We start from the raw sequence: 14,107 nt of genomic DNA, 5'->3' as shown, positions 1-14,107 counted from the left end.
GAGGTAAAATTGTAGGAATTTTACAGAATATGTAAAATATGGACACTTTCTTTTAGTTCCCATTTCTTAACAACAGTGCCCATAATTTGAGTGAACTGCTAAGTTGTTGACATAGTTATTGTGATAGTCATAAAATTATTTTTCTTCTTCTTCTTACAGATACATCATAGGAGCTTTTGGAAATGGAGGCTTCAAATGTTTCAGTTTTGTCATCCAGTTTGGCATGGCCCACTTGCACTTCTATGGTCCTACCCAGTAGCCATAATAACAAACCTTCCACAGCAAATGACACAAAATCTCCAGCAGCTGTAGTTCTAAAGGGTGTTAGTGTGCCTCTGTATCAAATTACCCAACAGGAAGGCCAACAGACGCCCTTCCAACTGACATCAAACGGCACAAACTTTGCTATTGACAATGCTAATTTGTCTGTAATGTTCACCCCTCAGCCTCAAACCATTCTCCAAAAGTCCCCAACCAAGACTCTCACACTGAACATTATGAACACATTACCAATTTTGTACCCAAGCTCCTCCACCAGTCTCATTGGTGTAAGTCCTGGAAAAGCAAAGAATATTGGAAAGCATATATGTATACATTGTGGCCGAGATTGCTTGAAGCCAAGTGTTTTGGAGAAGCACATTCGCTCACATACTGGGGAGAGACCCTTTCCCTGCACTATTTGTGGCATCTCATTTAAAACCCAGAGCAACCTTTACAAACATCGAAGGACACAAACCCACGTCAATAACACCAAGCAGAGCTGTCATTCTGATTATGGTAGTTGTCAAGAAGACCCACATAATGGACGAGTTGGAGACAACCCATGCTTCGGAGATGTTCATATAGATAAAGATCATTACATTGAAATAAAAGAACTAGACAGTGTCATCTCTGCCCAGGAAAATGGCAATTTAGAATTCTTGGGAAACAAAGAGGCTGTACTTAGGCCATTATCTATCAAGAATCATGAGAAGGCACTTGATGATCCTGACCATTCGTCACTGGGAATTGTCTCACCAGATTTGCTGAATCAACAAAGAACACTGAGGGATGAAATGTCTACCACTACAAGCAGACATGCTCGACAGAGACACTATGAAACTGGTGTTGATAAGCAATGGGCTTTCTCCTCTTCTGAAAGGAAACTGAAAAAATGTGAAAGCACAGACTCTGGGTATTTGTCTCACTCAGACAGTGCAGATCTACAAATGGTTTCCGGGAGCCCCCTTCAAAGCCTTAGTGAGAGCAGCATTGAGTGTGAACACATGCTCAGTACTGGTACAGGGGACAGTGAAGGTAAACCAGCATCATCAAAAAAGAACTTGAGAGAGCACATTTCTATGCTGATCTCTCAAAACAAAGCTGTTGTAGAGGACACACACTTAGACAATGTTCGTCCCAGAAAAACTGCTTTATCAAAGCAAGGCAGCATTGACTTGCCCATGCCATATACCTTCAAGGACTCCTTTCACTTTGACATCAAATCCCTTGATGTAAACAGAAAGAAAGTATCTCTCTGCTCAGCCAAGTCTATCTTTACTCTACCAGAGAAAAACAAACCTCTATGTTTTCACTCAGTGCCAACTCAGATCTCTACAACTTTGGATAGCGCAATTTTTGCACGAAGCAACTCTTTGCCATTTGTGGATAGCAGTAGAGTAACAGATAGATTGAGTAAACATAATACTAAAACACACTGCTTAGAAAATCAGGCTTTAAAAGGCAACTATACCAATTTATTGCTCTCCAATACAGCCACTGCCTGCATTGTGGACTTTTCAAGGAACCACCCTCGAGGTCTTGTAAGACAAGCTGCTGTAGATGAAATGCAGACTAGCAATGTTCTTGAATGTAGCATTTCTCAAGAAATTAAGGAAAAGAAACAACCTACAGTAGATCCACTCCCCTCAAAATCTAAAACAACCAATAAAAAGGGTGGACAAAAAAAATTAAACATGTTCTCTCATGAAAAGTGGCAGATGTATGGCGATGAAACGTTCAAAAAGTTTTACCAGAAAATGAAGAAAAATGAACATGCCGGAAAGACAGAGCAAGCGGTTCCAGATTCAAGAGGTGTGGACAACCAAAACAGTGTATTGCAGACATCACATGGCCTGCCTAAGGCATCTGAAAGTCTTGCAACACTGCCACAGGTTACAACTTCAACTTCAAGGAAAGTTGAAATGACTAGCAAGGAGATTGGAGCACACATACCAACTAGAAATGTCCAGAATGATTTAGGGTTGACACAGGAAAACAGAACTATTTTAAGCTCAGAAAGTCTTAATGATTCTGGTAGTCAAGCGTGCAAGCTGGAAACTAAACTTTCTAGTGATTCATCTAGTGCACATGTGGATTGCCCACAACATCTTTTAGCCTGTCTACAGCTCCCAGGCTCAGACAATGGGGCCATTACAGTAACTGAAAAGCAGAACAAACTATCCAGTGTTTCAAATATACCTTACTTCCAAAACTCTGAAAAAATGCTTACAGATAATAGGGTTAAGGTGGCAAAGATGAAAGTTGGGTCTACAACAGACAATGCTCAACATACCAATAGTGATAAACCCAGTCAGACCATAAACATATTAAATGAGAAGACTTCTCTGGAGTTATCAGAAGATACTGATATGTTACAATATAAGAATGTGGATTTCATAAGGGATATTGATAACACTGCAAGGGAGTTATTAGATGGTGTCAGCACAATCCTTGGTCCACATTCTCTATCCACTGTTCTTAATAAGAATTTCCTCCCGTCTCTTGGCAATGACTGTGAAAAGACAACAGCACTTTTCTCAAAACAACTTCCTCTCCTACTTACTCAGGCATCAACAGCACTGAAAGAAAATGTATTTTCCCCAAGATACTTAATAAAATGTCATTATATTGGAGCCCCCATAGAAGCATCTCCTGTCATGCAAGCAGATCAGGTTGCGATTCGTGGTATGTCCACAGGAGAAACTGATTCGAAAACTGTTATAAAAGATGCAAACTCAGAACCTGTGTTTCTCAGTCAAGCAGAAACAGATCATCAAAACAGTTTAGCAAATCAAGTGAAACTTACACAGATACATCGCTCAGAAATAGCTCTCTTTGGGAATATAAGTATAAATACAGAATGTGTTCCCACCTGTGCCTCTAAGATTTCCATTGATCTAGAACAAAAGGTAATTGTAGACACTCATGAAACCAGTGAACAAAAAGTAATTTTAGATGACATATGTCCTGAGAAACAATGCAAAATTCAAGAACATACATCTGTTCAAACTGCATCCAATACTCTTGACTACAAGGATTCCATAGTTTCTGAACTTCATTGTAGGGATTATATAAATCAACAGAAAACAAAAAGCAATACCCTAGTACAGGGTATTCATAGACTGATGTCATCTGAGCTAAACTCAGAAGAAAAAGCGTATTTGAAATATGATACAACATCAGGATGCAGTGAACACATGTCAACCAGTGTAATCAGTAGATGTACTCAGAATCCAAGGTTGCTATTGTCAGATACATTTCATACTGGACCACCCAGTTTAAACCCAATTGACCCAATCATTTTTCCAGAACAGAAAAACTTTTTATGTTCCACGACACATCTATGTTTGCAGTCAGGGATCTGTAATGTCAGAGTCACAAAGGTTGCCTTCTCAGCCCTAAACACAGAACCTAAGTCTACGTGGTGTTGGCTAGATAGATGTCTTCCCTTTCCTGCAGAGCAAAAGGAGAAGTCCTTTTCGGTTTATGCTTCTTTGACCTGTAACACTATCAAAGACAGGAGACGTAATCCATCTCCATTTTCTCAAGTTAGAAGTATTGAAAAGGACTGGCCTGACAGGACAACCTCCGCTGAACAAAATCTGACTTCATCCCTTCTTTTGAGATCAACTACACACAAGGTATTTTCATTTTATTAAATCCTTGATTAGTATTCTGCATTCTCATTTTAAACCTCACTTCTAATATAATTTTGATTTTTATCTTAATATACTTTACAAGCACAACAGATGACAAAGAGGTAATTATCATGGATTACTGATGAAGGTGTCTAATCATTTTGATAATTTTATTTTAACAAGTGTTAACAAAATGGCTGGGAACAGTTAGAAAACAAAAGCCTTTGGTCAACAACCATAAAATATGTGAGCAGTGTAGATCAGCTTTAATTCCCCTGTCTTTATGTATATGACAAATTCTCAGTGTTTCTTTCCAATGTCTGGTCCTATTAACCAATCACAGATGGTTAGGCAATTACTTTAATATGCTCTGATGTGCTTTCAGTAGCTTTTAAATTTAATTATACATGTGTTTAATTGAAACTTTATATAGCTCAATCTTTTTTGGTAAAATGTCAAGATAAGCCTGTAATTTCTTCCTCTCAATCACAAGTGCACACTGATTTAGCTGACCTCAAATGTGATTTTACCAACATGAAACATGCTACTTTAAATGATGTCATACACGATGATAAGCCAGCCTAACAGACCTGAAATACAAACTCAACAGACTAGCTAAACACAATCATAAGAATACTAGAAACCAGCTGACTACAAGCATATTATGACTGAGCTGACCTCAAACACAAGGACAACATGGCAGTGCCGATCTCAAACCCAAGGACACCATGACTGAGCTCAACTCAAACCCAAAGACACCATGATTGAGTCTATCTCAAGTAAAAGGACACCATGACTGAGCCTACCTGAAATCCAAGGACACCTTGACTAAGCCTACCTCAAATCCAAGGTCACCATGACAGTGCTGACCTCAAACCCAAGCACACCATGACTGAGCCAACCTCAAATCCAAGGACACCATGACTGAGCCTACCTCAAACACAAGGATACCATGACTGAGCCTACCTCAAATACAAGGACACCATGACAGTGCTGACCTCAAACCCAAGGATACCATGACTGAGCCTACCTCAAAACCATGGACACCATGACTGAGCCTACCTCAAACACAAGGATATCATGACTGAGCAGACATCACACACAAAGACACATTGAAGTCTTTTTATTAGCAGCATTTAGGTGCAAAATTTGCAATTAACAACAGTAAGCAATCATACTTGTTTTCATTGTCTAAGTTGAACTAGACAGATAAAAAAACAATTGCACCTAAAAGCAATGTTAGTAAATGAACCCTATTGACCTAGCTGCCCTCAAGACTAGGACATTATTATCTAACTGATTTTAAACACAAATACATCATGGACTAGTTGGCCTCAAACACAAATAAACAATGAGATATAAACCCTAAAAGCTGTACTACCACCTAGAAAAATTGTGTAGAACAGTGCTGCAACTCCCCTGCCTAGAGCCCTGTCTATTGCTACATGCAGCTGTTTTTATCAGAGCAAATCAATTTTGTTTGCTAACTTAAAATGACGATAGAGGGTTAAGTGGAAGGACCGATCACAAGCTGCAATCTCTTAACTGTGGCTTGTGATTGGTCTGTTAGCAGAGGATTTATGGCAGTGATGCTGATGATAAGACTTTGACCTTTGGTGAGTGGTGCAGTGTGAAATACAGGAGCTCAGTGACATGCCACTTAACCATGAGGTTGATTTATTTCACAGAGGATGAAAGGAACTTCACACATGCTCAGAAGATATCAGTAGTTACACATAAATAAACGTCACACACAGAGATAACAGAGCACACTGATTTCTAACATGGTCCTCCTCCCACTTACAACTAATCCCTGTTTTCAGTCAAGTCTGTAAGAGGAGTGAGGGAGCCTCAGGAAAAACCTCCGTATGGAGCAGCACTGAGGGCACCAGCTAGGTATGGGAAGCTCTGCACTACCACTTTTTACCAGGTAGTAGTTCAGCTTTAAAGGACATGCACATTTTCTAATACAGTATGGTAGGCATAGCAGAGCAGCACTGAACAGGTGCCATGCGCACTAGTCACAGCTGCATTGAAGGGGCTGGGGACATTCCAAGGTGTTGGAAGCCCTAGACATACGCCTGTGACACATGGCCATGTTTCCTCGTGCTCAAAATTACCCCAATCCCCATTAAAAAGTTGGGAAGTATGTACATGCAACGGAAATTGTGCAGCTTTGGGATTGTCTGTCCCACCCTCTCCCTAACTTCAAACTTATGATTGCAAAGCATTGTGGTTTCCTGCTAAAATTATTGCATATAGACCTGTGATGTCACTGCAGGCTACCCTTCCACCACTATGATTGCATTTTGAAAAGGTTCAAAGCCAGAAAACACAAGATTGTATTATACTTTAAATGCAAAAATACAGTAATGTGACTGATCTAACATAGGAGAACTTAACAGTACTTATACTCTTTGTAAATAATGGCCTGCATTCCAGTCTTGATTCTAGGGGACTGATGCACCGTCCTGATACTCAGGACTTTTGTCTCAATGGCTGGAACTGTTGGGAGATATGGTGAGCAGGTGCCACCTGCACCTTCCACTGGTGCACATGACAATGCAGTAGTGTTTTTAGTGGTGATAGATTATATGTTTATCAAAAGGAAAAGGGAAAGGAAAAGTACTACTCTTAATAAGAGTAATACGTTCCTTTTCCTTTTCATATATGCATATATCGCTACTTAGAAAGCAGCCAATACCAAGAGCAATATCTAACATCCAATTAGAAATCATTGTTTTTTTAAGGGTTTCAGCCTAGAATAACTTTGGTTTAGTGCAGACGGTTTTTTTCATCGATTTAATTAGATTATTTATGCGACCACGTCTCATTTTAGTTGCGCCACCAGCCTACACAATGCCCATAACACTCAAATGTTGGGAGATCTGGTAACATAATTTCTTTATTCCTCTATATAGGAATGTTTGGAAAAAATAAAAGAAGCAGATGTTGGTAAATTTCAGCCATTAGCCAAGAAATCTAGCAAGATGGGAGCAATGACAACGTCTAGACAAGTAAAAAGGTGTGCACTGAGCTGTGTACATACTGCTAGCGCCATTCTGTTGGTCCCTCTCTTATCTATCTATCTATCTATCTATCTATCTATCTATCTATCTATCTATCTATCTGTCTGTCTGTCTGTCTGTCTGTCTGTCTATCTATCTATCTATCTATCTATCTGTCTATCTGTCTATCTGTCTATCTGTCTGTATGTCTGTCTGTCTGTCTGTCTATCTATCTAGGCTGTTGGCTCCAAAATGGTTTTGCCTAGGGGCACCTACCATGTAAATCTGTCCCTGGCAATAGAAATAGTCAAGCAACATTTAGTAATCAAGTCTATTCTTCCTGTCTCTCACCCGGGGCAGGAAATTATCTGCAGGTAAACCATAATGCTGATTCATTTCTTATTATTCTTATCTCTGACTGAAGATTGTTGTTTGGTTGAATGGCTCATCTGTCATTAATATTTTCCGTTGAGGTAGTGAGTGATATCAAAAGATTACCTCAGGCTGTGCAGGTCTCTTCAAAATATGTGATGTCTGGATGTTGTTTATCTAATACAGGAGTAAAGACCGCGCCCATGGAAGTCCACATAGCAAAGTTTCCCAGCACATGAATAAAAGAGGTCTGCGCCAGGACCAGAAGCATAACAAGATCAGTTGTCCTTCATATCCTCAGTCAGGTATTGATGAATTCCTTGTATTACACATATCTAAAGGGGTGGATTTTTTACTTTTGGGGTTCCATGATTGACCTGCACTGACAACTGTTCCACACTGTGATCTCTTATCTGTTGGAACAACCATCAAATGGTCTATTTGTATGTTCCCATGTACTTGCTGTATACACAATTTTGACCACATAGCAAAAAGTGAATATATCAAGGGCCCAACGGAAGCCACATGCCACATTTGTACGGCAATGCCTAATGGGATCTGATTCAGGTCAAAAAGCTTTGAATTCGCTTGCTAAATCCACTAAGGGTATTCCTGCTGGGCATTCATACAAGCCTGTCACTCACACTTTATCTGCTCAGTTAGAAGAGCAACTCCATCCTAACATGTCAACCTGATAAAAATAAATGAAAGAAAACATGATGGACTTTGAGAGTCAAATATAAACACTTCTGATATTTTAGGTATAGCTCAATAATACACATTTATATATATTATGTATAACATTGCCTTTACTTGCTGTTTAAACATATTGGGGCTGATGCAGAGTTGGACACAGAATGGGAGTAAGTTGTGACTATCTTTATTTCATGTTTTTTTCATGCATCTTCATAACTTGCAAAGGGTGAGGGATGGGGGTTACAGGAGCCTGGGATCCACCCTTGAAACTTACTGATTAAAATATGAAGACATTTCTGGTGCTGCACATGCCATTGCATTGTTCCTCTTTGCAGGGTAGTGTAAATTGTAGGCTTTTCTATAGCAAGAATTATGTATAAAGTTTGTTATAGTTACTGTATATGGTGTTTCCAGAGCATGTATATATGTAGAATATTAATATGTTGGTGTAAAACAAAGTTGTAATTACCCCTATCAAATTACTAGGGTTGTACCTGTATTCCACTGGTGGAATTGCACCAATAAATAAGCCTTCCTGCATGAAATGCATCCTATTTAAAGTTTTAGATGATTCCCAATTACTGTCTCCTTTGAGGACTTATAAAATATCCTCACTAGGCTGATAACTGTCCCTATAGTCTTCACTAGCTGATTTCAATATTTTTTTGTATGTGAGTGCAATAAAAGGGGCTTTCCTGGGCACAACCCTCATTTAGCAAGAAGAACCTTGATATGCCCAGGTCTTTCTGCGCCCCCTGTGGTCACCTCCATCTTGATTCACCAATCAGTGTGCTTTCTGTATAAATGGGCGCATTCAAACACATATAAATGCATGACATTGATCTGTGGTCCCAAATATGTACAGCTTACTAAATTAGTCTTAGTCACACTATGCTTAATAGAAAACTATTTGTTAGCACTCTCTTGAAAAAAAGACAGTAAAGGTAATTTAATAATATGCAAAAATGTGCTGTTTATTTGTAATTTTGGGAGGTCATGCATTTGTGTGGTAAGCACAAGGTTCTGTATGTTAATATTGCATCTGAAACCTTGCATTGTTGTAGAAAGGTTGGTGTAACAAGTGCCTCTACTCCTTGCATAGACAGGTAGGGGTGAAAGCAAGAAAAACCTCCCCTATGTGATATACAAAAATCCCCTGCTGAGTATCTGCCAACAACCCCTCCTAAAAGGTATACCAGCAACCTCCCCTGAGTGACATGCCAGCAACCTTCCCCTGAGTGACATGCCAGCAACCTCCCCTGAGTGGCATACCAGCAACCACCCCTGAGTGACATTTCTGCAACCTCCTCTGAGTGGTATACCAGCAACCTCCCCTGAGTGACATTTATGCAACCTCCCCATAGTGAAATTTATGCAACCTCCCCTGAGTGATATGCCAGCAATCTCCCCTGAGTGACATTTATGCAACCTCCCCTGAATGACATTTTTGCAACCTTCCCTGAGTGACATTTATGCAACCTCGCCTGAGTGATTTGCCAGCAACCTCCCCTGAGTGACATTTATGCAACCTCCCCTGAGTGAAATTTATGCAACCTCCCCTGAGTGATATGCCAGCAACCTCTCCTGAGTGACATTTATGCAACCTCCCCTGACTGACATGCCAGCAACCTTCCCCTGAGTGGTATACCAGCAAATACCCCTGAGTGACATACCAGAAACCTCCCCTGAGTGACATAACTGCAACCTCCCCTGAGTGGCATGACAACCTCCCTTGAGTGACATATCTGCAACCTCCCCTGAGTGGCATGCCAGCAACCTTCCCTTAGTAACATATCTGCAACCTCCCCTGAATGGCATATCTGCAACCTTCCCTGAGTGACATATCTGCAACCTCCCCTGAGTAAATTATAAAATGCTAAATGTACTTTTAGCTAGTGGAAGCAAGTGTACTATACACGATGGGGATGATGCAGAGTGGGACGTATACCAGTTTGCATATCGTATCTTGGGTGAAATTACTCTGTGCGGTTTATTTGAGCGGTTGTCCCTACTAATCAGTTTTAATAAATTGTCATGTTAATTAATTTCTTATTGCAATAAGAAATAATAATTAGCATGAGCAATATGCAATGAGTCATAAACAGACCCCAGAATGTAGTGTGTAATGTTAGTCAGGCTAAACCCATCGCCCTACACTGCTCTTCACTGACCAGTTCCACTGCTGGAGGAAATAAGCGAAAAACCACCAGTTGAGTTTCACTAGTTGGGACCAAAAGCCACTGGTTGGGCCACAGAGGACTAGACCTATTTACACATACATTCTTTATCCACTTATCAAAACATACTAAGGAACACTCACTGGCAGCATAATTTACTTTTGCCTCTGTGTATCCAGAAGAATAATATTTCAATGAACTCACTTTTGTCTCATTTTCACTCTCAAAGGACAAATAAAGCTAATAGCGTTAAAATATTTTCAAGCCCACCTGTTTTCTAAGCATAAGTGTTGAATAAAACTGAGAACAACAGTATTTTCTAGATTCCTATTCTGTTGTGGAAACCAGCAAATTTATTGCAGGAGGATACAGATTGTGTGAGAGATTAACATTCTGTTTTAGTGGGATGGATGGTTTCTATTAGCATTTTTTAGTGAATGTCTGAAAGTTCCATAAAGGGCTCATTACACTGGGAAGCATTTAAATCACCCCTACCTTTATTTGCTGTAAGGCAGCATTCCATGGCACACACACTTCTAACGATCTACCATTCCATCTGAATGGAATTCTATCATGGAATCACTGAATTACAGATGTGAAACTCAATTCATTCCTGATCCATGCTTGATATATCAGACATTGCCAGATCAGCCTAACAGGGTAAAGTGCTGGCAAAACTGACATAGTCCCCTTCTTATGGAATTTGTAATGTTTTGGAATGGAGGCTTGATGAAGAACCAAATTTAATAGAGTCATCAATGGGCTCATATACTAAACATGTGACTCAAGCTGAAATATCTCCCTGAGAATAGATAAATGCCAAAACTGTGGATAGTGTTATCATTGGCCTAAAAATCCGTAATGATGTTCTTTATTTATTTTAATGATTTAGTTGTGCATTTTTAAATATGAATCTAGTTTGCAAGCTTTATTTTGTATTTTGCAGTTTTTACCACAGTAAAAAATCCATTATATTTTGCTAAAAATACATTAGCTGTCATACCGTTAACGTGTATATCACTGCTTTGAATGCTACCATTGTGTCAGTATGGTAAATTCCCAAGACCTCTACCATGGTTTAGGAAAAATATCATGCATTACTCTATCAATCTCACTGACCAATAACAATGGTTGTCTTGGGTTTAGCTAGGGCTATTAAAGTGCAGTTGTTGCCTACAAAAAGTGGAGGCAGCTATATTGTCTGCTGAACCCATTTAAATGAGAATGCATCTTATCAATTAGCTAGTAACCTGTATCATCACTGAGGATGGAGGAGATAAAAAATAAAGTAAGTTTTCTCATGAAAAATACAGTTTGTTGATCCTAGTTTTAATCATCTGCAGCCCATGAAAGCCTAGTTTTTCCAACTACATCATCAAATGAGTCTAGCCTCTTCCATGAACAAGTAAGTCTAGATCCTACATGATCAACCACATCCAACTTTTACCTATGCTCACTAGAAACCATCTTTACTTCATCGTCAACAAAGTCCAACTTCTTCTATTAGGAAACAAGTGCAGTTTACCCCTTGATCAACTTTTTAAATTCGTCTCTCATTATGGACTGAGTCCATCTCTCCTACAATGAAATGTGTCCAGTTTTCCCTAAGATCAAATGAAACCAGCTCTCCTCTGATCAAATGTCCAACTTTACTTATGTTCACTTATTTCCATCATCCTCCAATGATCAGCTGAATCCAACATCTCACATCATTAATCCAACTTTTCCTATGACCAGTCAAGTGCATCTTTATCCTTGATCATTAAAAACCACCATTCCTCTTAATCAACTGAATCCATTTCCTTTCACTATCAAATGTGTCCAGCTTCTGCTATGGTTACTGAGTCCTACTTCTCTTATGCTCAATTAACTCCATCTTTCACCTTTTAAAAGTCTAGTGTCTCACATTGTGAATCAAGTTTAGCTTTCCGCCTAATCAGCCAGGCATGGCTACCTCTAGGATCAATAAATTCCAACTTCTATTATGATCAACCATGATCATCCTCTCAAATAAGGGAATTTGTGCAGTTTTGTATGATCAAGTGAAAACAACACAACCAAATCCAGTATCTTCCATGATTATTTGACTTTTCATTATTCTTTTTTATTAGTTGTGTCCAATTTTCCCTTTTATTGGTCCAGCTCGAGCTTTTTGATCAGTTGATTACTGCTTTAGCTTTTTAATCATTCATGCCCGGCTTCTTACCCTTTTATCTGGTCAATCAAGTCCAGCTTTACCTTTTTGATGTGGTCAGTAAAGTCCATATTTACATTTTGATTAAATGAGCCCAAGTTTTTCCAAAAACAATAAAGTCCAGCTTTTCCCATGGTCAAATCAGCTTCTTTTTTGGTCAAGTGATTCCAATTTTCCCCAGGATCAAATCCACGATCAAATTCAACTTTCTTCATGTTTAATGGAGACCTGCTTTTCTAGCTGCCTACAACTAGCAAACATTTTACAGTTCTTGCTCCTGTAACAAAGTACCAGACTGATTTAAAAGTAAAATATGAACACTAAAAATACTTAAATGTGCTATTATAAACAATTGCATCAATTACAAACATGTTTCAAATAGAAAAAAAAATCAACCCTACTGGTTGATTTTTGTATTTTATTTATACCCAATGGAATGCATACAATTGTGTGACAGTTTTTGTACCCACCAAAAAAGTTAATGAAGCCTAAAATAATTAATAATATAATATTGAAGCACAAATAACTATAAATTAGAGTAGTTCAGGCACTGTCTATACCTTTAGGTTTGCCCAGTGCTATATACCTTTTATCCTTCTTTTCTTACTACCAATTATTGTATTAGGTTTTAAACCCCCACCCTCCAGTATGCCATTTGATAGTGTCTGGCAACCCACTATGTGATTTAATATGCTCTAAACCTCCAGGATTGTGGATCCCACCCAACCTAGCAACACTGATTGAGGATAAACTGCATATGTCATATGTCTTAACCAGTGTACCTGCAACGTTGATAACAGTAAAACTTATAACTTTAAACAAGAAATAACCACACAACAACTTTTTAAGTTGGCAAAAGGTAAATGATTTATTTATTTAAACCCTGACCTAATTGGCGGCGAGAGCGGAGCAGTCATCAGTCAAAAGCAAAGCCAAACAGTGGTAATCCCACTGGTCCCAGGAGTAAACTCCTTTACGATTGACCTGGTGTTAAATTTGGGCTAACGAGGCATCTGCGCCCCTCATGGACTCGACATTGGCGCCCGCTCAAAGCCTTCCAAGACATCCTTCACTCCGGAGGACCATGAATCCTAATTCATGGGAGGGTGCCCCAGCCATACTGTTAACACCATCTGCTTAATTACGGCTGACTGCCCGCTCTCCTACTAACTCGATGTTTCCAACAGACATTTAACCAGCCGGGTGGGGGGTGGCAACAATGCAGGAACCAAGAGGCCGGCCACACCCACAGTGAGAGATATATACTGGGTACTCTAATCCTCCCTGTGCTCCTATTGGCCGTACCCTGCCTTGTCATAATTAACCCCTCTCAATGTTCAGTACCTGCCAGACCACATACAATCAGTTTAGGCTCGTTCAGCTTAATACTTCACTCCTCATAATGCTGTTATGATGACATTACATACAGAGGCAGCCATTTTAAGTATAACCAGTTTATTTAACCACTTTTACTCTTTTCTTGACAGATTCATTGCATGTGTTTCTGTAAAAATTTGTTATAAATTTACAGTGTTAACAAAAATACTTTGTCATGTCAGCCTCCATCTTGAAGCCATTAGGGGCACTCCTGTTTTAAGTTAGTACAAGGATGTTACCTGTAGGCTCACAATGTGATATCAGCTTCCATTCTGGTAACCTAACTCTGTAATGTGATATGCGGTTTCCACCACAATTGTAGACACCTGTAGCATATCATCTGATTATTTACAGTCCATGTCATTATTCGGGTCACTTATAGCT

The 14,107-nt window shown here is 39.3% G+C and overlaps 1 protein-coding gene across 4 annotated transcripts in view; it reads left to right on the top strand.

The window, feature by feature from the left end:
* The window catches only part of ZNF831 (zinc finger protein 831), a 67,170-nt gene that overhangs the window by 14,879 nt on the left and 38,184 nt on the right, over nt 1-14,107 (top strand). For all 4 annotated transcript variants that reach the window (XR_012677675.1, XM_075176791.1, XM_075176792.1 and 1 more), the window contains exons 2-4: nt 160-3,902; nt 6,821-6,924; nt 7,466-7,584. Coding sequence is in view for 3 of the 4 variants with exons in the window: in XM_075176791.1 (XP_075032892.1) it covers nt 183-3,902; nt 6,821-6,924; nt 7,466-7,584 (3,943 nt within the window). In the remaining variant the exon portion in view is untranslated. The remainder of the gene's footprint in view (nt 1-159; nt 3,903-6,820; nt 6,925-7,465; nt 7,585-14,107) is intronic.

The sequence above is a fragment of the Mixophyes fleayi genome, chromosome 6 (assembly GCF_038048845.1).
Source record: "Mixophyes fleayi isolate aMixFle1 chromosome 6, aMixFle1.hap1, whole genome shotgun sequence".
In the NCBI taxonomy this organism is placed as follows: Eukaryota; Metazoa; Chordata; class Amphibia; order Anura; family Limnodynastidae; genus Mixophyes; species Mixophyes fleayi.
This window is presented reverse-complemented; position numbering and strand designations above follow the sequence as displayed.